At 38.8% G+C, this 24557-nt stretch overlaps 2 protein-coding genes across 6 annotated transcripts in view; one reads left to right on the top strand and one right to left on the bottom strand.

Annotated features, from left to right (window-relative positions):
* The window catches only part of CMSS1 (cms1 ribosomal small subunit homolog), a 381393-nt gene that overhangs the window by 344656 nt on the left and 12180 nt on the right, over positions 1–24557 (bottom strand). The window lies entirely within an intron of this gene.
* The window catches only part of FILIP1L (filamin A interacting protein 1 like), a 301055-nt gene that overhangs the window by 272319 nt on the left and 4179 nt on the right, over positions 1–24557 (top strand). For all 3 annotated transcript variants that reach the window (XM_045501767.1, XM_045501768.1, XM_045501769.1), the window contains one exon: positions 5509–8284. In XM_045501767.1, the coding sequence (XP_045357723.1) occupies positions 5509–8284 (2776 nt within the window). The remainder of the gene's footprint in view (positions 1–5508; positions 8285–24557) is intronic.

Genomic DNA, 24557 nt, shown 5'->3' with positions numbered 1-24557 from the left:
GAACAAACTAGTTGTACATAATAAAAAATTATTTTAGGAGACAGAAGAGTAAACATTTAAAAACCACTGCTCTATGAGATATGAACTAAAAAGAATACAAGCACAATGACAAAGAGAATTTTTCCTCAGGTTAATAGTTTCTCCAACACACAGAATTTTTTTGGGAAAGACACTGTATGTGGAGCAGGTTGAGGTAATAAGTCTGTGTTCTTTGTTGGAGAGGCAATGTGATACTGGGCTTTGCACCTTCCTGACCTATCTCAGCTTAAATTTTCATTGCTGTAAAACAGAGATAATAATCCCAAACCCTATAAGCTTACCATGAGAATTAGAACCAACAGATGCATAGACTTATTTCAGTGCTTGGCAGAACCTCATTGGCACTAAATAAAGAATGGTAGCTACTATACAGTCTCCTGTTTTTTAAGTCTTTGGGCTGGGTGAGGAGAATCACAAATTGGAACTGAAATTATTTACTGCCTTCTTTAGGTAAAAACTGAGCTACTGAACCACCACCTATGATATGTATATTGAGTCATTTTTTCTAGTAGTTTGGATGATATTCAGCGATTTTAGTCATGGTCTCCTACCTGGGGAAAAAAATGGATGGCCTTGTAGGTCAGGAATATAGGCAATGTTCACAGATTGGGGTATGATCAATAACAAACAACTGGCTGAGTTAATATTCATCAGAGTACCATTTCTGCAAAACATCTAACGTGTAAATAGTAAAGCCTTCCTACCCATAGTCAATCCTGGCATCACCTGGGAGCTTCATATAATGCAAAATTTGAGGCCTATCCCCATCTACTAAATGGGAAGCTGCAATTTAACAAAATTCTTAGGTGATTCACATGCATCTTAAACTATGACAAGCACTGGTAAAGAACAGGCCATTTGCAGGGAAGATATAATCACCAGGTATATATATATCTCAGGTGGGAACTTTCTGTTGCACCTGCTTAATTAAAGCTGAGTAAGGTGGAATGATGGCGAATCTAACTCTAATGACAGACTGACATATATAAATGTCCATAAGGACACACATTCACTGATAACTGGTTCTCATGTAGGGGTGATTTTGTGCCCTGCACCCCCCACCCTGCCAGGAGACATTGGGCAAATAATGTCTAGAGATATTTTTTGTTGTCACAACTGGGAAGGGCTGCTACTGGCATCTAGCGAGTCAAGACCACTGATGCTGCTAAACATCTTACAATGCACAGCACAGCCCCCCACAACAAAGAATAATTTGGCTCAAAATGCCAATAGTTCTGAGGTTAGAGAAACCCTAGCATAGATTATACAAACATCCCTGCATACAGGTGTCTTAATTGGAACTATTCATGAAAAAAGGAGCAATAATTTGACTACACAGCTCTGAGGGTGTGAATTTTGGATCTGGGCATTCTGCATCACAAAGTCTGTGCTGCTTTTAACACTGTGAGTACCCTGGTTAAAAGCTCTCAAAATCATTTATCTGCTTTTGCCAGCAAACCCAGAGTCAGTGATAATCTGTATCAGCATATAACGTCAGTCAGCATCAATGCCTAAAACCCATTATGAAGCAAAGAAAAATAATGGAAATAGAAAATTAAGGTACTATTTCATTTCAAACCCAATCCAACTGAAGAAGAAAGCAGGCTCAACTTTCTTGAGGACCCTCAACTCCACACCTTCCTTAACCCAAAGACATTAACAGTCTATACCTTCATTTTCAAACATCCACAATCCCTTGTCTGCAATTTTAAAAATATAAGAACACTTTTTTTTTTCCTAAATTGTGGCAGAATTTCTTATATCTGAACTCCTCTGGCAGCAAAGTCTGAAGAGATGTAAGGCTATTTATTATCTCAGTTATCGCATGGTTCACTGCAGAAGTATTAGGAGGTGGTGCCACAGGCTTGGTGGGAGCTGTTCTATATGACAGATGTTCTTTAGTGCCTTTCTAAAATTTGAAAAACTACAACTTCGAAAACATTTGGCTTCAAAAGTTTTGGATATGTAATTGTAGACCTCAAATGACTAAACTACAGTCAATAGCAAATATTTGCTAAAAGTTTTCATATATTTTTGAAAGAAAAAAGTTACACACACACACACACACACACACACCCCTGCATTAGTAATTAGCAGTATAAAAATTAGCTTTCTTATTTTGGGCACTGTGTACAACCAGCCGGACTTGCAGCTTCAAATCCTATAAGGACTTGCTAACTTTGCACAGAAATATCTTTCTTCAAGTCCATAAACTAACCTCAATCTCAACCTTCAAATACTTCTGGATATACGACAAGAAATAGTGAATGATTTAGGGTAAGCCCTTTCACTCTACCAAAAGTGCTAATTCCAATTCAGTAGTATAATCAACCTCTCTCAATCTCTCTGTCTCTCTCTCTCTCTCTCTCTCTCTCTCTCTCACACACACACACACACACACACACACACACACACACACACACACACAATGTGCAATAGCAGTACTAGCACCCAACTGGCTCTGAGAAGATTCCATCAGGGCCTCTCTTCTATCCTCAATTCTCACTGGTTGCTGGCCCTACGCTCCTGCCTGAGTTGATGGCTGGGGGTATAATTCCTTCTGCATATAAACTCCTATTTCTCTCCCTGACAGGTCTTACCTGACCAGCCTGTTGACTGTCTTATGATGTGCTCATGGGATTGGCCCAGGGAAATAGCAGGTTGTTAGGAAACAAGTAGTAAGGAATTACTGAAAGCAAATGTATTCAAATTATCAGTTTTATGTGCCTACCTTGTAAGGTGAGGCTTGGGAACAGAAGGGGATGCCAACTGATTTCCAGAAAGCATGAAAAAGATACATGACCTTGCAACCATGATGAAAAAGATGCATCATGCTTACTGTCAAAAACAATGAACACAATGGAGACAATTTAAATTTCTTCAAAATCTTTTTTTTTTTTTGCCAGTTACAGCTCTGCCAAGATTCACTAATCACCAGTTTTAATGCTTTTTTCACTGCACTGCAAAATAATCTTCCCTCTTTTATATACTAAGAAAATACATGCCCTTCTCATGAAAATTATATCACACATGGTATTATTTAATAAGTTAAAACAAATCCTGAAAAGTTTTTTTTGTGAAACTATTCTTTAATAAAACTCTAAGAACTGTGATGTAAAGAGGGGAAAATACTTCACTGCAATTATGCTCAGAGCATTGTTAAATATGATTCTAATGCTAAGGGTGGGAGGAAGAAGCGCTTTGCCAAAGTTTCTGTAACTATTTCACCACCAAAGCAGTTTGCCAATGGACTTTACTACCGGGTTGTGAAGTACCATGACCATTCAGGAAGGAGACGCCATGTTTCTCAGGCTCCCAGGTGTCTCAAATAGAGAGTGGGAAAGGGCGAGAAGCCATGGGCAAGCCTCCTTGCCAAGACTGTGGATGAAATCATCATCAACTCCACCCCAGCATCCAGCTCAGCTTCTTCAGAATTTCACAGGCTACAGCCCTCGAGCCAGCCTCCTGTTAGGTTCTCAAAACAGAAAAAATAAAAGTGGATCCTCCCCACAAAACAGTTGGGAATCCTTACATTATACAATTACTTTAAACATGTTCTTCTTGTGTAGTTTAATTAAAGAGTAGATTAGGATCTTAAGAAAGACTTTTCCACAAAGACTCTTCCAAATTAATTTCCTTTTAAAATGTCCTTTCAAACCCTTAAACAGCTTTAAAAAAGAAAGTTTTATGGCAAGGATTAAAGACCTGCATTGGATAATTAATTCATTCTTAACAGAAAAGAAATAGTAAATTATGAACTCTTTATGCTTGATCAGAAAACAAATATTTATAACTTTTCATCCACAAGTCCTTTAGTTCAATACTTCAGGGATTCCATTCTGTATTAGCTTCTGTATAACAATACTGCAAAGCTGTAATGACATCCTCTATAATCAACCCATTCCCAATGTAATTAAGAGTGCCACAGATTTAAAACTGTGACCTCACTGCTGAGGAGAAAGGTGTGTGGAAGAGATAACTTATATTGCATGTAAAATGACATCCTGTTATGCCAACAAATTTAAAAAGTAAAAGAAAAAAGTAACATTATAATAGTCATCATTTAAGAGGGAGTTATTATGTTCCTGATCGTAGAGTTTTTCCTCCGTCATTTCTACCATCTGACTCTAATTGATAAACTCTTTCCTATCAAATTGTATGTTCTTCCCACGTTACAAAAATTCTAAACCCCTTCAGATGCCTCTCAAGTCCCCTCATTCAACTACCAGCCACATGGGGATAAAGATATATATGAAGTGGGTGATTCCTGGCAAAATGTCATGCTAGTGTAAACCAAGTTTTAATTGGCAGAGCGGTCCATCAGTGAAGCACATAACTTCTAGGCAATGTGAATAAAATTTTATCTCAATTTTATCTCTCTTTATCAAGAAATTGAACACCAAATATAATGTATACATATTATAATAGTTCAAGCAAACCATTTTATCAATATAACAATAACCACATTAATAAAAAAGAACATCAATAACCCTACCAAATGCTTATTATTATGCACCAGCACTATGAGACTCTTAGATGAATTATCTCATTAAATTTTCACAAATGGCTGCTGAGATAATACAATTATTGCCTCCATTTTCCAGATGGGGAAAATGATGCTCAAGGATGCTAAATAACAGCTCAGGTTAATTAGCTGGTAGAGGAGAGCCAATATTGAAGCCAGGTCAACTTGAACCTCAAACTTGTATCTATTTTTACAGCTTTCAGGCTAGACGGTCTACTAGTTCTGTTCCACAAGCTAGCTAGCTATGTATGTATGTATGTATGTTTATTTTGAGAGAGAGAGAGAGAGAGAGAGAGAGAGAGAGAGAGGAGTTCCCAAGCAGTCTCTGCACTGTCAGCACAGAGCCCCATGCAGGCTCATGAACCGTGAGATCATGACGTGAGCCGAAGTCTGATGCTTAAGTGACTGAGCCACCCAGGTGCTCCATACACTAGCAATTTTTTTTTTTTAATTTTTTTTTTTCAACGTTTATTTATTTTTGGGACAGAGAGAGACCGAGCATGAACGGGGGAGGGGCAGAGAGAGAGGGAGACACAGAATCGGAAACAGGCTCCAGGCTCCGAGCCATCAGCCCAGAGCCTACGCGGGGCTTGAACTCACGGACCGCGAGATCATGACCTGGCTGAAGTCGGACGCTTAACCGACTGCGCCACCCAGGCGCCCCTACACTAGCAATTTAAACCAACTATTTTTGCCTTTACTCTTCCACTAAGGCTCCTGGTGAGCTACAACTGTTACCAATCAGCAAGGGGGTGGGGGCAAACCACCTTGTAAAAGCAAAACAGAGCTGTTTATCAAGATTCTCCTTGCCAGTCAAGTACAGGAATTCCTTTCCATATTCTGTATAGCTGATAAATCTTTCTAAATTACATAAATGTTTAGTCACAGCTGGGAAGTTGCTGAAGTACCAATCACAAAACAGAACGCACTCTTGTATTTTGCAGATTAAAGAAGCTAATTGACCAAGAAACTGAGTCCCAGGAGAAGAAGGAGCAAGAAAAGGAAAAAAAGGTCACCGCCCTGAAAGTGGAGCTGACCAAACTGAAGTCTTTTGCTTTGATGGTGGTGGACGAACAACAAAGGCTGACGGCACAGCTTGCCCTTCAAAGACAGAAAATCCAAGACCTAACCACAAGTGCGAAGGAAACACATGCTAAACTAGCCCTCACTGAAACCAGAGTTCAGGAAGAAGAGCAGAAGGCGACCAGACTAGAGAAAGAACTGCAAACACAAACCACAAGGTTTCACCAGAACCAAGAAACAATTATGGCAAAGCTCACCAATGAGGACAGCCAAAATCGCCAGCTTCGACAAAAATTGGCAGCACTCAGCCGGCAAATCGATGAATTAGAGGAGACAAACAGGTCTTTACGAAAAGCAGAAGAGGAGCTACAAGATATAAAAGAAAAAATTAACAAGGGAGAATATGGAAACTGTGGTATCATGGCTGAGGTAGAGGAGCTCAGAAAACGTGTGCTAGAAATGGAAGGGAAGGATGAAGAACTCATAAAAATGGAGGAGCAGTGCAGAGATCTCAATAAGAGGCTCGAAAAGGAAACATCACAGAGTAAAGACTTTAAACTTGAGGTTGAAAAACTCAATAAAAGGATTATGGCTTTGGAAAGATTAGAAGATGCCTTCAACAAGAGCAAACAAGAATGTTATTCCCTGAAATGCAATTTAGAAAAAGAAAGGATGACCACAAAGCAGTTGTCACAAGAACTGGAGAGTTTAAAAGTAAGGATCAAAGAGCTAGAAGTCATTGAAAGTCGGCTGGAAAAGACAGAATTTACCCTAAAAGAGGACTTAACTAAATTGAAAACGTTAACTGTGATGCTGGTAGATGAAAGAAAAACAATGAGTGAAAAATTAAAGCAAACTGAAGATAAGTTGCAAGCTGCTTCTTCTCAGCTTCAAATGGAGCAAAATAAAGTGACGACGGTTACCGAGAAGTTAATTGAGGAAACAAAAAGGGCACTAAAGTCCAAAACTGACGTGGAAGAAAAAATGTACAGTGTCACCAAGGAGAGAGATGATCTAAAAAACAAACTGAAAGCAGAAGAAGAGAAAGGAAATGATCTCCTGTCCAAAGTTAATATGTTGAAAAATAGGCTTCAATCATTGGAAGCAATTGAGAAAGATTTCCTAAAAAACAAATTAAATCAAGATTCTAGTAAGTCCACCACAGCATTACACCAAGAAAACAATAAGATTAAAGAGCTCTCTCAAGAAGTGGAAAGACTGAGACTGAAGTTAAAGGATATGAAAGCCATTGAGGATGACCTTATGAAAACAGAAGATGAGTACGAGACTCTAGAACGTAGGTATGCTACTGAACGAGATAAAGCTCAATTTTTATCTGAAGAGCTGGAACGAGTTAAAATGGAACTTGACAAGTACAAGTTAGCAGAAAAGACAGAGTCCAGCCATGAACAATGGCTTTTCAAAAGGCTTCAAGAAGAAGAAGCTAAGTCGGGACACCTCTCAAGAGAAGTAGATGCATTGAAAGAGAAAATTCATGAATACATGGCAACTGAGGACCTGATATGTCATCTCCAGGGAGATCATTCAGTTCTGCAAAAGAAACTCCATCAACAAGAAAACAGGAACAGAGATTTAGGAAGAGAGATTGAAAACCTCACTAAAGAGTTAGAGAGGTATCAGCATTTCAGTAAGAGCCTCCGGCCTAGCCTCAATGGAAGAATCATCTCTGACCCTCAAGTATTTTCTAAAGAAGTTCAGACAGAAGTAGTAGACAATGAGCCACCCGATTACAAGAGTCTCATTCCTCTGGAACGAGCAGTCATCAATGGTCAGTTATATGAGGAGAGTGAGGACCAGGATGAGGACCCTAATGATGAGGAATCAGTGCTGTCCTCCAAATGCAATTCATCTACCCCCTGTCCTGTTAACAGGAAACTATGGATTCCTTGGATGAAATCTAAGGAGGGCCATCCTCAGAATGGAAAAATACAAACTAAACCCAATGGCAACTTCATGCAACCTGGAGATCTAGTCCTAAGCCACACACCTGGGCAGCCACTTCATATAAAGGTTACTCCAGACCATGTCCAAAACACAGCCACTCTTGAAATCACAAGTCCAACCACAGAGAGTCCTCACTCTTACACAAGCACTGCAGTGATTCCAAACTGTGGCACCCCAAAGCAAAGGATAACCATCCTCCAAAATGCCTCCATAACACCGGTGAAATCCAAAACTTCTGCTGAAGGCCTCATGAACTTAGAGCAAAGCATGTCCCCAATTACCATGGCAACCTTTGCCAGAGCGCAGACCCCAGAGTCTTGTGGTTCTATAACTCCAGAAAGGACAATGTCACCTATTCAGGTTTTGGCCGTGACTGGTTCAGCAGGCTCTCCTGAGCAGGGACGTTCCCCAGAGCCGATAGAAATCAGTGCCAAGCATGCGATTTTCAGAGTCTCTCCTGACCGGCAGTCATCATGGCAGTTTCAACGTTCAAACAGCAACAGTTCAAGTGTGATAACTACTGAGGATAATAAAATCCACATTCACTTAGGAAGTCCTTACATGCAAGCTGTGGCCAGCCCCGTGAGACCCGCCAGCCCTTCAACACCACCACAGGATAACCGAACTCAAGGCTTAACTAATGGGGCACTAAACAAAACAACCAATAAAGTCACCAGCAGTATTACTATCACACCAACAGCCACAACTCTTCCTCGACAATCACAAATTACAGTAAGTAATATATATAACTGACGACTCTCACCCTCATCCAGTCCATAGTGATATTATTGCAAGGAACTCAGTCCTTTTTAATTATCCCTCCACTTCCCCCAAAAGACTGACTGAACTTGTACTTTGGGAAGGTTTGTGCATGAACTATCCAAGAGTATCTGAAACTAACTAAGTGTTGCCTGCATAGTCCTATCAAGTGTGCACTTACTGTATATCTTTTCATTTACATACCTGTATGGAAAATATTTACTCTGCACTTGTATAAATACATCTTTATGTATTTCATTTTCCATAACTCACATTAATTTGACTGCAACTTGTCTTGATGAAATACTTTAACATTTTAAAGCAGTAAATAATTTGTTATTTTTACCATTGCTTGCTGAATTTTTTTTTTTTTTTGGTCATTTTGTGTTATATTTTTGCATGTATAGTATTTTATTTTCTGTTCCAAAGGTTTATTCATTCTTCCTTAAAAACAAACAGCACCTACTTCCCATTTACAGTCAACTTCTGATCACATGTTATTAGAGGAAGAGGAAGTGGTTCAAATAAATAAAGTTTATGTCTCTTTCATTGAAAAGTGAACTTTAAGATCTCTCAGGAGCAAACTTAACTTCCTTCTTGAGACGTATCTCAATATCCATGATGACCAGTAAAGTGCTTAGCACATATTAAGAACTTGATAAATGTTTACTGACAGTAAGTGAATTATATAATATTAATTTGCTTTTATAAGCACATATGAGCTGATAGTGAAAGTAAAAAAGCTTTGAAATGTGATAGAAAACCAGAAAAAGCACATTTGAAAATACAAGTTACCTTAACAATCAAGAGTTGACTGTATTTCTTCTACATATGAAAACCCCCATAAAACATATATATATATATATATATCTATTTGCATCCACATCTGAAATCAGCCACTATGATATATACTCTTGAACACTGCTTCAAAGCAAAAGTGTCATTCTTGTCCTTTTTTCCCATCCCATCTTTTCCCATCTTTCTATTCCTAAAATAGTTTGGATTATTTAAGATATGTGCTTCCTACCTTGTTTGTAAGTCAGCTATACTCAGAAGCTTACAATGTAATTGCATTTCTCCCCAACCTCTAAACAAGCAAATAAAAGCCAAAGATAGCTACAAACACAAGTTATAGAAAAGGCATATTTTTTAAAAAATCATACATTATGTTAGTTAAGGAAAGTTTCCTCTATGATTATTGTTATGCCATTCACAAGGTAAGTGAGAAAAACTCAGCCAAAGCATCCTAAGAATTCTGATACCTACCTTATAGGACTCTTTGAGCATGTTCTGTATTTCCATAGTAGAGAACAACAGTTTTCAGAGGAATGTTTTAAATTATAAATCTGGTCTCCATGTCACATTCCAAAAAAAAAAAAAAAAAAAGGTTTCAGACAAGGTAGCTCGTTACCATTTTCCCTTTTCCAACCTCATAACGGTCTAATTTACTTTGGTCAATTTTATTGCCAGTTACTGATTTTAAACACAATCCATTTAGACACCCAGGCAAACTGTGAAGTTCTTTAAAAGTAAAAGAAATCTTCCATGATTATCATCCGTTTCCCTGCAAAATCAATTTCATGATAGCAAAGCGAGGATTTGTTGACAGAAACACTTCCATGGTGATGAACTGCAACACCAATGCTGTGGGCTTGCATCATCATTAAATAAATTTGGATGAAAGCTGAGGCTGGTGATGAATGAGAAAGCTTCTGTTTAAACACATTTATCTTGGGAATCGGCAGTGACCCAACTGTATTACAAAATACATGATGGTCTAAATGGTTTTCAAAACTACTTTTATTTTTAAGTCACCTTGGGCTAGAACTTTAGAAGGAGTGGCATACTTAATTTTACATCTTTCAAAGTAGACATTGATAATCCTGCTGCATAAGATGTTTTTCTAGATAATAATCAAGAGAGGGTACACGTAACATTTTGGAGGGTGACAAAAACTAGGAAGAATTAAAGAACGAAGTCTTTGCAGTACTTCCCAACCTTTGTCAGATAATGGCACAAAAAGAAAATATGCTTCCGCAGCACTAGATACAATGGAGAGGTAGAAATGAGCAACCCATAGGTTCCTGTTGGCTGCCCCAAGTGCTGAGGGGGAAGATCCATTTCTGGCACACCTATAACTAACAGAGTTTGAAAACTCTGGGCTATTCAATAGTTCATCCATTTGGTAAGGATTCAATTTCTTATGTGAGCCAGAACAATTCTCTACAATAATGTTAACACCACAGGATCTGTGCTTCATGATTATAATGAACAAATTCTCATTTCATCACATGCTCTACATATTAACTATTAATAGGCATCTGAAATGTAACATTACCAGAAGTTTACTGGACCTCAAGGAACCGAACTTCTCTTAGAGGTTCCTCTACTGGGAGGATTATTTTAGTATAATAATTCATATCAGCATCAAAATTTAGAAATACTGTCATACTCATAACATATATAGATTATTAAAAGTGTTACTAATTAAAATTTATGGTAAAGACAGCATCATTTCTGATAGAAAACATCTTCCTTTTTCCATAAAATCTCACATTTAAAAAAAGCATCTTCCCATTCATACGTTCTAGATCTTTTGTCCTTAATTTCAAAATTATATTTTTCTATCCATGTGTGTGTTTGAAAGGTTACAGAACTTTCTTTTTAATTCATATATACTCACAGAAGAACCTTGAAAAGTAGGAGAAAGGAAGTGACATTGGAAAATCTTCATATGAAATATGTGAGAGTGAAGGTTTGTATTCTTAGAATAGGTCCATGGGAATCTCACAGAAGATAGTTTTTATAAACATCTGATAAAATCATAATTTCCTTTCATTTCATTTCATCTAAAGTCCCAGCTTCAGAACCAATTTTCATTTTACTCAGTATCTCCAATTCTTTAATTTTTTAAGCTGCAGCATCCTATCATAGATTTAAAAGACTTCACCATATTCTTCTGTCCTTTTAAGAACAGTGGCAAAACTTTCCTTTAGGATGCCTCCGTTCTCTGGGGGCAATGGCAAAAATAAAATCATCACCCTTACTAGGACAATGTGCATCACTGTAATTGGATCTTTACATATAAAGGAAGCTCTCTCTATATACGTTCAAGATGATGGAAGGATTACATAAATCTACTCAGGAGGTCTCTGCAATTACATCTCACATTGCCAAGACATCAGGCATAGGTCTTCATGACACTCAAAGGATAAAATTAGGTTGCATTGTAAGATGGTCATAAAGGGGATATTTCATTAAAAATTATTAGGCTTGAAGCCTAAGGATTTGATGATCTTTATTGACTGAGTAGAACTCCAGACAAAAGCATGGTTTTGGTAGCTTCTTTGATTCTGAATCTTTATAAAGTGAGTTTCTCATTGAAACTTGTTTGACAAAGGCAAGAAAAGATCTTTAACAACATTCTAGTTTACCTATACCTGGTTTCTATTATTGTTTTTTCGCCAAAAATCATTTTGTTTTGTAATCCTAAGAGAAAACATAATCAGGCAAAAATGCATGCCCAAAACATTAAGATCTGTGTTTCTCAAAGTAAAATACAAGATACATGTTTGAGACTCCCAATGTCCCACCCAGAGATTCAAATTGGAATCTGTGAGGGTATGGCCCAGGAAGCTACACTTTTAACAAATTACTCTGCTGATTAGTATGCACCCTAAAGTAGTAATTTCATTATTTTAGAAATTCCTATAATGATAGACATTAGCAAATGTGTTCTGACTATAGTCCTGTTCAGTCAAAATAAATTACCCCTGTCCAAGGAAGTGTGACTGTTCTGCCCTCTGGTGGCTAGCATGACAAACAGCTCATTCCTCAGGTTTTCTTTTTATTCAGAAAAAAGCTTAATAAAAACTACCATTTTATAAGGTGGGAAGGTTCTTAGGTTTATAACTGTAGCAAAGCATAGATGCCTGAATCTTCAGTTGAGCAGTAGCAGGCTGTCTGACACCTACAAGCTGTTTCTCCCTGAGATCCCAGGCCCTCAATAACCCTACGGCATTTCTTGGGAATTGTCCAGAACACACATTAAAGAGAGCTGTTTGGATGAACCAAAACAAAGGACTCCATTCACCTTAGAGCACAGTGAGGCAAATGCCAAGAAAGAGCAAGGAAGATAAGTGGTTCAATAAAGTCCCCAACCCTAAACCGCCTTAAATTCATTTTCATTTAGATTACACTCCAAATCCTTTCCTTTCCAACTGATGGAACTTCCACTGTGCAGTGAAATATATCCCCCAAGGGCAACACACTAGGGGTAAGGAATCCTTGGGGAGTCTAGCCAGTTAACTGGCCAACATTTCTAAGTACTTTATCATTTGATAATGAATTAACACCGTTCATATGGCAGCACATTTAAATCTGTCAACATTCTATCAGGATACCAGTTTTTATACTTAAAATGGTGCTATAAAAATGTACTCTGGGCTAACCTTTGGCATAGCAATCAGCTATCCTAGGGATAATCTTTTCTTTACTTGTGGCTTCATTTTAAAATTTCACTTATTTTTTAATGAAATTATTATCAGAGAAATAAAATGTGTCTGATTAATTGAGGAAGTTTTTGAAAGCTTTTTTACTTTTATTTTAGCAAGTTCCTTTCTCCCTTATAGCCAAATGGTCCTATATGATATTTCTGTAACATTACCTAGGATTTTTTTTTTTTTTTTTTTGCCTCTGAGTTTTGTTTTGCTTTTGAAAGCCTTGTCATCTTTGCATAACTAACAATGTATACAGGCCCTAGACCTACAAAGGCTGTCTCACTCTGTGCCATCCCTTAGGACTCTGGAAAGGTGGAATGGGTTCACTGACCAACCACTCATATGTCTCAGTGACATGCAGGATATCTTCTCTTCAAAGCACCACATGGATACAACTGGTTAATACACTGATCATGACACACTGAACTGCCTACCTTCTATACAACATTGGGGCAGATATGGAGACAAAAGATTCACTGTCCCTGAAGAGCTTATTACTCTGAGCAAGGAAAGGAGACAAGAAACAAGAGTATGAGACAACATTTAATCAAGTGGCAAACTAAATTCACACAATAAACTAGAGATTAAGCAGGACTACAGTAGACAAGGCTTCACAGAGCAAATGAGACTTGAAACTGGTCAAGGAAAGATTTAGATAAGTGGAGTAACTGGTTGGGAGGGAGCATTTGAGGCTGGCAAACAGAAGATCAGGTTAGTTCATGCCTTTCCCAGTCAGCAATGCAGCTCTAAAAAAGTCATTTAGTTTTTGTGAAATAAAGACAACTGGACTTGGTGATCTCTATGATCATATCTAGTTCTAACTTCCAATGATTTCTGAATTCTTTCCAAGTCTCAACACCCTCTTTTAATCACTTAAAATTCCTTTGAGAAGTAAGTTTGAGCATAAATAGACAAACCAATTATGTACATGAGTTTCCTTTCAGCCATTAAATTTCTCCTTCCTCATTTTCCCACTTATAGGTGTCCTAACTACTAGATGGTCTTTAAAGATTTGTTTTCTTCTTTAAGATTCTATGAATTAGCCTTTTAATCCTCAACATATCAGCTCTTTTCTCATTAGAGCAAAGTTTTGCAACCTCAGGACTATTAACCGTATGGGTCTGGTGATTCTTTGTTGTGGAAGGATGTCCTGTGCACTGTAGGACGTCTAGGAGCATTCCTGGCTTCCACTAGATGCCAAGTAGCATCTCCCAACTGTGACAAACAAAAATGGCTCCTGACATGGCTAAATGTTCTCCGCAGTGTAAAATCACCTCCATTTGAGAACCACTGCATGAGAGAGATGGACTACCTCTATAAGCCAGTTCCTCTTTTACATGACTTGCTGTGGGAAAAATCTGACAGCTCATTTGAAAACTCTTGTATCTGGTATGTAGAGATGAAAATCTTGAATCTGACTAAATATAAGCCTCAAAGCAACTTTAAAAATCTGCACTGAAGAGTTTAGTTGCATAAGGATTGTTTCCACTAACCTGACAGATTGGCTCAAGGCATATGTGTATTTGAATATTTGTATTTGTGTTAATACCCTGTACCTTTGTTTCAATACCAGGCATAAACTAATGTTTTCAGATAAGCTTCCATTTCTCACATGCCTTCAGGAGAAATAAAAGTCTAGACAACCAACCACATTTGCCTTAGTGGGAAAAAATGGGTTTCAGGAGGATTCCTAAGAACTTAAGAGATAACCCTTTACTGTTTAGACCTTTCCAAAGAGTCCTCTTTCAGAAATTTCAACTCCTTCTGTAGTAGCTTATAGCCACCAGAGGCACAAATGTCTATTAGAATACAAGCTTTCTTCATTCTTCAACAAATCACCTGTAAGAATGAACCAACAGGGGCACCTGGGTGGCGCAGTCGGTTAAGCGTCCGACTTCAGCCAGGTCACGATCTCGCGGTCCGTGAGTTCGAGCCCCGCGTCAGGCTCTGGGCTGAGGGCTCAGAGCCTGGAGCCTGTTTCCGATTCTGTGTCTCCCTCTCTCTCTGCCCCTCCCCCGTTCATGCTCTGTCTCTCTCTGTCCCAAAAATAAATAAACGTTGAAAAAAAAAAAAAAAAAAAAGAATGAACCAACAAATATATTTATGAAGCACCTAATTTTACCCAGTGCTATGTGAGGCAGTTATGGAAGTGTAAGATTTAGAATCTAGGGTGGGAGTTGAGGACTACCTTAAAAGGTAATTAAAAGAGCACAACACAGAGAAGGAATTCCTACAGAGAGTAAATACTACAGGAATTTGGAAGAGGAGCAGGTTACTCTGGGGACAAGGTTCAGGGGTTAGGTTTCAGACATAGATGAGATTTGAGCAGGGGCTGGGAGATGAGGAAAACTAAGATAAACAGAGGACAAAAGGTGTTCCAGGGTACTGTCAAGTGACACCAATGAGACAAGAATGAGACAAAAGCAGAGACGTGAGGCCAAGCAAGAGAGGAGAAAACCAGAGTTCAAGGAACAATGAGCAGGGTAGTGTGGCTTCAGCTCAGATGGTTGGTGTAGGGGTAGGCTTGAAGGGCCTGGTCCTGTCAGTCTGTGAAGAGCCTTGAATACAATGGCAGGGAGCACTCTGTGTCTTCAGTGAAGACTTCTGGGTAGTGAGATAATGGAAATAACTAATCCTTTATACACTATCATTTCATTTCACAACAACCCTATATATCACCACAATTTTAAAGATAAAAAATGTTTAATTCTGAGATGCAAGGAAAATTGCTTCAGGTTGTTCTATTAGTATGTGACATGAGAAAGATATAACACAAATTTAATTCTGTTGTCCCATTCTCTTTCCATGGCAACATACTGAGAAGCTACCTCAGTGCAAGTGGGAAGCATAATAAATTGCCTTTGATCCTCTCCATTACTTAAGAGCATAGACGGGATGTCCAACATTACATTCTTGCACTCTGTCTCACAAGTCTGCCACTTTATCCAGAACACTCAGAATTCCCCTAAAGATACACAGGGCTTTCTCCTACCCCCTCCCAGCTGTTCCACATGGATAATTTTCTCTTCTCTCATCACGTGATCCACACTGAAAGATCTGGCTCAAGCCTTACCTTTTCTGAAAACTTCCATGATCACCACAGTCCAGAGTGATCTGGCTCCCCTTCCAACTCCTCCCATCTCCCTGAGGTTATTGTTTGGGGAACAAAGGTTTATGAATGTGAGAGGCTGAGCCTCACATAAATGGGGAGGCATGGGGAAGACTGACAGGATGGTGCCGTGGATAGGACATGGGAGAAAGCAAGACCAAGGAGAAGCACAATTCCTCATCATCAGGAGACTGTTCTCAGGGAGCACTGGGGTGGTGGTTAAAGTCCACTCTATCCTAAAGCAGGGTTCTATAAGCAAAGGCACAAATGCAGGGCATGCAGAATGAGCTTGGAGGAGGTACCTGATGGGCCTCAGAGGTGGTTGGAGGAAAGGCATCAGAAGTGAGTAAAAATGATCCACAAAAAGAACATCATGACCATGCACATCAAAACTTATACATAGCAGCTGCCTTGACAGTCCTGATAGTGACCCGACACCTCCAGAAAAGGCAATCAAAGGATCAAGGTGTAGCCACCATAAAGACAAAAACCACCAACTTAGCCCATGGGTAGTGGCACTTTGGCCTTTGCAGAAGACTCGAAAATCTTCCTGGATGATATACCCTAATTTAGAGTTTCCATTTCTCAACCAACACCATAACTTATTAGGAAAGAATGATGGTCCCAAAATCACCTTAAAGAAAAAGAAAAAGAAAGAAAGAAAGAAAGAAAAAAAAGCGTTGTGTATTTTCCCAGCTCAGGGGGAAAGTGTTAGCGTTCAGCTTTGTCAGTCTCTAAATTCTGCTTCCAATTCAGAATTAAGCATCACAAATAAAACTGACACTTCAGAGGAAAGTCTTCAAGTTGGTCTCCAATATATCTCTCAGAAACAATTAAATGCATAAAAAAACTTGCTTCATTGCAGCCACTCTTCAAACAATTCACAGCAATTCCTCAAGAGTAAATTGCTATCATTCACTATTAGTAAGTTGGCTGCTTTTCTCCTTCTTCTCTTAAAAAAAAAAAGAAAAGAGCTATTCCTTTTCCATTCTTTGCCTTTTAATGGTGTTCTTGACTGAATTCATGGATATTAGTTTTGAGGCTACAGAAAATTACAGTTTATAGAGAGAGGGGTTAACTAAAAATTTCAACAATCCCCAAAAGGTCCATAAAACATTAGAAAAATTTAAACAACTTCAGGGCAACAAGGAGGGGGTAAATGGGTAGGGATCTCAGTGAAGAAGGATGGCATCTCTCACAGTGACAGGCATAAGCAGCACAGTTTTTTTTATATAAAACTTTTTTCTGATTATAAGAATAATACCTATTTATAACACAAATTTTGGAAGATACAAATGCCAGAGCCACTGACTTTAGCTTCTATGAAGAGTAATGAGAGGACTAGGGAGAACAATGGACAATTATTACTATTTTTTTAGGCCAACTTATCAACTATGGCCCTATTCCAGGTTTTCTCAGACTGCCAATGTGGAAGGAAATGTGCTCTGGGGGGGTCATCCTGTAATTACCGAATGCCCCTGTGCCAAGGAGTGGCAGACCCCCCCCCAACCCCCTCAGAGTACAAGTTTATGTAATCTGTCTGCTCAGCCCAGACACAATGGTAGAGGGGCCAGTGTGGTCACTGGAGGAGAGGGGCAGGATTTCCTTTCCTCCCTGCTAGCCAATCAGTGCTTGGATAATGATTCAATCACTAAGCATTGTTCAAGTACTGGGAAGAAATATCTCCTTGGGGGCTCCTTTCAGAACTGGACTTGTGGCAGGGTGGGTGTGGGGGATGGAGAGGTGCATGTGGGCAAAGAATAGGGCCCAACAAAACTCACCTCTCAAACTATGGGAAAGGAATCTAGAAGTATCTATCATAGAAGAAGAGAGTGGAAGATGAAGAGGAACTGTATTTTCCCCTTGTGCTCTCAGTCACTTGAATGGTATCAACTATTTCTCTATGATGATTCTCAAAGCCAGATCTCCAAGTTTTCAATGCCTACCAAACAGTTCCACATGGAAGGTCCAGTTATACTTCATACTTGGCATGTGCCCACACCCCAGTGCACTGCTGCTTTTGGGTTCCTTTTTGTCTCACTTCTGGTGATGGTCCACCACCTTCCTTGTTGCCAGGGTTCAATATCTGGGAGCCATTCTCCACTTTTCTGTTCATGCCCCAGATTTAGTCAGCCACTCTGCCCTGGTATTTCTTTCTCTGCCCTCCCTCTTTTATTTGTGCTACTACTCCCCACATCCAGACCTCAGTACAGATGGTACTGTAAAATAGTTAATCTATTACATTTAACCCCTCACCTCTCTAATCCAACCTTTGCTCATGTTGCTAGTGATCTTTCTACAATACTGTCCGGATCATGGCAATTCTCCACCCCCCACCCACCCAAAAGAGCACTTACTTCGCACTTGTATCACTGAGTATATCACAAAGTCCAAACCTTCTAGATTAGTCCTCCATCTCTTGCCTCATCTCCTTTTGAAACTGGACGAACCCTGTATCCTCCTCACCAGAACACAGTACTGACCATCCTCCCACATACAACTGAGCTTTCTTACCTCACACCTTGTTCACACTGTTCCTAAGGATAGAATACTCTTGTCTCTTTGTTTGTCCTATTGAAATCTTACTCCTATCTCAAGGCCAATACCTCTGGAAAACCTTCCTATTCTTCACAGTCTTCCTCCAAGTTTCCAAAATGCTTCTGTTTGTACCTCTATTATAGCACTTCGTTTTGCCTCTTTTTATGCTTATTTGTTATCCCTCCTATACCATAATCTCTTGAGAGGAAGAATCTGCGATCATTTATTTTTAAAACTCTTATATCAATGTTTCTCAAATGCAGTCACTGATCGCCCTTATAAGAATCACTCAGGACTCCACAGATTTCCATGTGCCTAGACCTCTGGAAACCAATGCTGGAAATCTGCATTTAAACAACCTGCCTGCTTCATTCTTCGGCTTATAAAGTTTAAAAGCCACTGTACTACATTACCCAGAATGTAAATACTGCTGGTGGTAGGTGTTCAACAAAGGCTCATGTGGCTAACAACATACCTGGTGGGCACAGCTGGCTTGCATTTGTTCTTTTCATAGACTCACAGAATGTCAGGGCCAAAGGACTTTATAGGTGTTATAACTGCTTCATTTTTTCAATTAAGAGATAAGAAAAGAAGAAAGAGTAGAAAATAGTATCTTTTCAGGTAAACTCTAAAAAAGAAAGACTCATAACAATCAGACCAAGTAGGATAAAGAAGGAAAAGAATGTGTGAAGGGGCAGATTGTGTGAAGGGACAATTGTGGGTCAGATTGGTTAGAAACATGGCCCAGTAAACATCATTGCTTGTCAGCTGCCTCAACTCCTATGCTTGGTAACATGTCTCCAATAATTAATTAGAGAGGGGGAAAACAAGGGGTAAAGCAGAAAAATAAGAAAGTTAAAATAACCAAAGAAAATAAGTTATGATTATTATCAAGAAATAGGCATCTTAAGAGATATAAGGAAAAAGACAAACTTCATAACATTAACATTGTTAACAGCAAACACTTATCTGGAACTTTGATGTGCCATGGGTCTCTCCTACTCCCCCCCCCCCCACCCCCAAGAATGTAGGTACCAAGAAGTAGGTACTCTAATCTCCAGATAAGGATTACAGATGAGGAACCTGAAGTCTGCAAGTCTGAAGTCTTGCCTGAGGACGCACAGCTAGTTGATGCCAGAAACAGAATGCAATCCCAAGTCTATCTGGCACCAGAGCCTCTGCCACTAACCCAAGGCTGTTGTAAACTGTCAGCCTGTGAACGATCAAAAAAAACCTTAAATGGTTGCAAATGAAGATATGGGGAGGAAAGAGTGGGAAGAGTACCAAAAAAGAAAAAAATATCTCAGGTTAAAAATCTGACAATGAATAACAAGAAAGGGGACGTGTGCCTGGCTGGATCAGTTGGTGGAGTGTGCAACTCTTGATCTTGGGGCTCTAAGTTCAAGCCCCATGTTGGGTATAGAGGTTACTTAAAAATAAAATCTTAAAACAACAACAACAACAACAACAACAACAAAGGGGACAAACAAAGAAGACAAAAGTTCAAGGTTAGTGTATTTATTTTAGCATACTATTTCTACATGAGATGCTATGTGTCTGGGCACCAAATGGAAGCAACTGAGTTAGGAAGGATTTTTGAAAACTATATTTCAATGTTTATTCTCAGACTCCCTCACTGCCCATGGTGTAATTACCACAGAGAGATTGGGATGTGACTAGGTACAACCACAAACCATGTTACATTCTAAAATAAAGGCATCAATTTCCTCTAATTTCCTCAGAAATCGGACAACTCTTTAACATAAATCATAGTGCTGCAACTCTATTTAAAATCAAATGTTCTCTTGCAGGAGGTTAACAGGAATGAGCTAATCCAACTGCAGAATTTCCTTTTGAAAGACCTCTTACCATATAAAACTGTAAAATGTTTAGTGATAAAGTTTTATTGCATAATAAGAAGTTCGGAGAAAGTCAAGAAAAAAAAAAAAAAGCCAAAGCAGCATATGAAACTCTGGGCTATCTGCCATATTCATTATCTATTATTTCCACTTTTTTTTCTTTATACAAATTAGTAGTGATTTACCAAATACAAAACACACACACACACACACACACACACACACACACACAGGCAATAATATTTCAAAGATGTTTTTTCTAGTTTATCATTTCCTCCCTTTCATCACCACATATATCATAAATACTTGTGTCCTTTCCCATTAAAAAGAGATAAAAACCAAAATACTAAATATTGTCATTCTGATAACACAGCTGGGTCCCCGAGGGAGTCAGGCAGCCCTGAATCTGCCCCTCACTGCGTCACCCCAAAAACCACAAATGATAGGAAGTCTCTGGGAGCCTTCATCCTTTCAACCTCCACAGCTAAAGGTGTAATGAGGGGTCTGCAGTCCTTGTAGTCAGGAACACTCCTGAGACAACACTGCTTTCTTAGACAATATGTTGCCAATGCAACACCAAAAAGTTCAAAGCACTTACAAAAGAATTTCATTCAGAGAAAGGGAAACATCCTGACTCCAGCTGTCTAACAAGGATCTAATAGCTCCCCCATAAATGCTGATTCTGACCTGGTATACTTTCAGATGCTTGCCCTCTATGATAATATGAAAAAGCACAAGGATCAGGTAGAAATTGGGCTATTGAATTATGACTTCAAATAAAAGAAAATATTTTCACCCATCTGTACTTCCTTTGGTCACAAAGTCTCACTGCCATTTGATGACTTACTGTAACTAGGGTGTCTTGTAGACCACTTGGTTTCTTTTAAGAAATCATGGACCAAATAAGCCAACATTTTAAGAATTTAGTGAATACATTCCACACATATACTCCTTTTCTTTCTACTGCTCCCTAGATAAAACCAATGCCGCTGCCTTACTGAACTTGGCATCCTTCAGACCTGTAATCCATTCCAAATCCCAATCTCCATGTTGAACTGAGTTAAAACATTAAAACATTAAAACATCTTTTCTTCTGTGAATGAGTTTTCCAACTTGCTTAATCTCCTCCAAGACATCTGCTTTCTGATGAAACCCAGGAGCCTACAACTCTGAGTAGAATGTTCACTGTGTGGTCTTAAAACAGACATATGCATGGATTCCTCTTGCAATATGCACTCCAAATTTGGATAAAACTTTCTTGGAACTATTTGACATAATGTTCTATAAAAATTATCCAAGAGATGACACATTTTGAAGTTCCATACCTCATTTACTGAAATACATCCAAGAATAAAATTCATATGGAGGGAAAAAAACCCACAGCATCATTTTTTAAAGATTTGGTTATTACATCTAGGACTGTTCTAATAAAATAACTATCCTTTGCTGCCATCTAGAGATAAAAACTATGTAGTGAAAATAAGAGTTATTTAAGTTATTAAGAAAACAAAATTAACTTGCACTATTCATGGCCTAGAAACAATGGGAACCCAGTAACTTTCCAGCAACTAAGCCTACAATGACCATCATCCCAAGCCACATTGTCTTCACCAAAGCATACCAGTATAGCTTAAAAGAAGCTGTACCATATTGTGTTCCATACCAATTGGTTTATCAGGTACATTTAAGTTCTAAGTAATCTGTGGTGCTCATTAAAAATTCACATGCCCATACCCTACTCCTAGACAATCGGAGTCAGGAGGTTCTAAAATGGGATGCAGACATCTGCAGTGTTTTAAAAAACCCCTACAGGTGGTTTTGATGAACACCTAGAAAATGCTGGGGCCATGAAGCCCTGGCCCTTCACAGTGTTGGACTTCCCACACCCAGGCAAGACAGGGTTCCAGTGAAAAAAAAACTTCCTTTTTTATTTTTAAGTAATCTCTATCGATACCCAATGAGGGGCTCAAACTTACAACCCTGAGATCAAGAGTCACATGCTCCACTGAGCAAGCCAGCAAGGCACCCCAAAACTTAAAGCTTACTTCTAAAGGAGGTTCAACTATGGCAGTGTTTTTCAAAGTGTGGCAGGCTGACCACCTGCATCAGATGAATCACTGAGAGTGTACTAAAAATGTGGATGTCCGGGGGCACCTGGGTGGCTCAGTTGGTTAAGCATCCAACTCTTGATTTTGGCTCAGGTCATGATCTCACAGTTCATCAGATGCAGCCCCGCATGGGGCTCTGAGCTCACAGTGCAAAGCCTGCTTGGGATTCTCTCTCTCCCTCTTTGCCCCTCCCCCTATTCATGCGCCTGCATGCACGTGCACAAAAGCACACACTCTCTCATTCTCTCAATATAAATAAATAATTTTTAAAAATGTGGATGTCGGGGCACATCAACAGACAAATGAATTACAATTTCTAGGGGTAAGGCCCAGGAATCAACAATTTAAATGGGATTCCAACATAGATTTTTGTACACTAAGTAGGAGAACCAATCTAAATCTTGATAAAGCTAAAGGACATCACAGAAACCTATCTTGGAAAGACTATTAATGCTATGGCAACAAGATCAGCCCACTTGAATTAGTCCATCACTCGTTTCAGTTGCAGCTGCCACTGCTTGTTCATGGTTTGGACAATATGGTTGATGTTCACATAGTATTCTGATTTCTAAAGTGTTTCCTTCCTTTTTTATCTCTTAATATAACTTGGTGTTGTTTTTTCCTAGTTGTACACTTATTATAGAAAATGTAGAGAATACAGAAAATAGAAGAAAAATAAAAAGCACCTATAACTCCACTAACCAGAATTACCCCCTAACAGCACTGGTATATTTTCTCCTAGTATTTTCTCTTCAAACATACAGAGTTCAAACATGTATATAGTTTTTAATCTGTCGCAAACTATGAGTCTGGAGTTCTCTCTTGTCTAGCAAGACAGTGGATGCAGAATTGAATACGAGAGAGGCTAATGTCTGGGAGGAGATAAGAGCCACGAACAAGGGTTTTTCATGTCCTTATTTATTGAGCTCAAAAGATATTACCTACGTGGTGAACATAAAGAAAACAAGATCTTACACATGTGAACATGGAGAAAACAATCAGACAGTACTCATTAACTTGCATAATAAGCAAAGGGTCTAGGGGGCAAGTGGAGGTTGTGATCTAAGTACAATAGTATAACGGCATCAGATGGAAAGTAATTTCCTGCAGGTGATATAACAAGTTACTTGTGATCCCATTACAATAATTCGCTAGCTAACCCCAAGAGCTTTTGCCCCTTGGTGGCAGCTTTCTGCCCTAAGCTTTTTTTCTAAGCCTCTTATCTGGATTAGAAAAGTTCTACTTATGTATGTAAGTAGAACCTATTCCCCCACATTAATCCTGTTTTTAACATTTCTGAATAAACATTTTCCTATATCTTCAAAAGCATCATCATTATTTAAAGATAGTATAATACTTTCACGTGATTATAATGTAATAAATAGTGTAAACTTTTGTTATAAATAATGCACAAATGAATAGCCTTGCTATTTATAATGCATCTGTAATTCATCTCTGATTATTTCCTAGAAAAGATTCCTAGCAATAAAATGAGTGAGTCACAGGATATGAGTTTTAGGGATCTTGATACATGCTACCAAACTACTATCCCAGTCATTACTGAGGCCACCCATCTCACCAAATCCTTACTGGGCACTGAGTTTTATTATTTAAAAAACAAACAAACAAACAAACAAACAAACAAGATTCTGCCTATTTGAGAGGTAAAAATATTGAGTGAGTATTCTGGCACCGGAGACCATGAGGACAGGATGAAAGGAAGGAATACGAATACCATTTACAAAATGAGCAGAGTGATATCAGAGTATTAGCATATCTTTGCTATGTTTAGGATTAAGTGTCAATAAGATGGGGCACCTGGGTGGCAAAGTTGCTTAAGTGTCTGACTCTTGACTTCAGCTTAAGTCATGATCTCCCGGTTTATGGGATCAAGGCTGGCATCCGGCTCTGCAATGACAGAGCAGAGCCTGCTTGGGATTCTCTCCTTCTCTTTCTGCTCCACCACTTCTTGTGCACTCTCTCGTGTGCTCTCTCAAAATAAATATATAAACTTAAAAAACATAAAAGTAATTTTTTTTAAATGTTAGTAAGAACACTAAGGTACAAAAACTCTTCTAGCAGCTAGGCATACAGAAGATTGACTAAATGTACCAAAAGAAAGCATATGAAGCA

The sequence above is a fragment of the Leopardus geoffroyi genome, chromosome C2, assembly GCF_018350155.1.
Source record: "Leopardus geoffroyi isolate Oge1 chromosome C2, O.geoffroyi_Oge1_pat1.0, whole genome shotgun sequence".
Taxonomy (NCBI): domain Eukaryota; kingdom Metazoa; phylum Chordata; class Mammalia; order Carnivora; family Felidae; genus Leopardus; species Leopardus geoffroyi.
The sequence above is the reverse complement of the archived record's forward strand: the minus strand, read 5'-3'. Positions and strand labels throughout refer to the sequence as shown.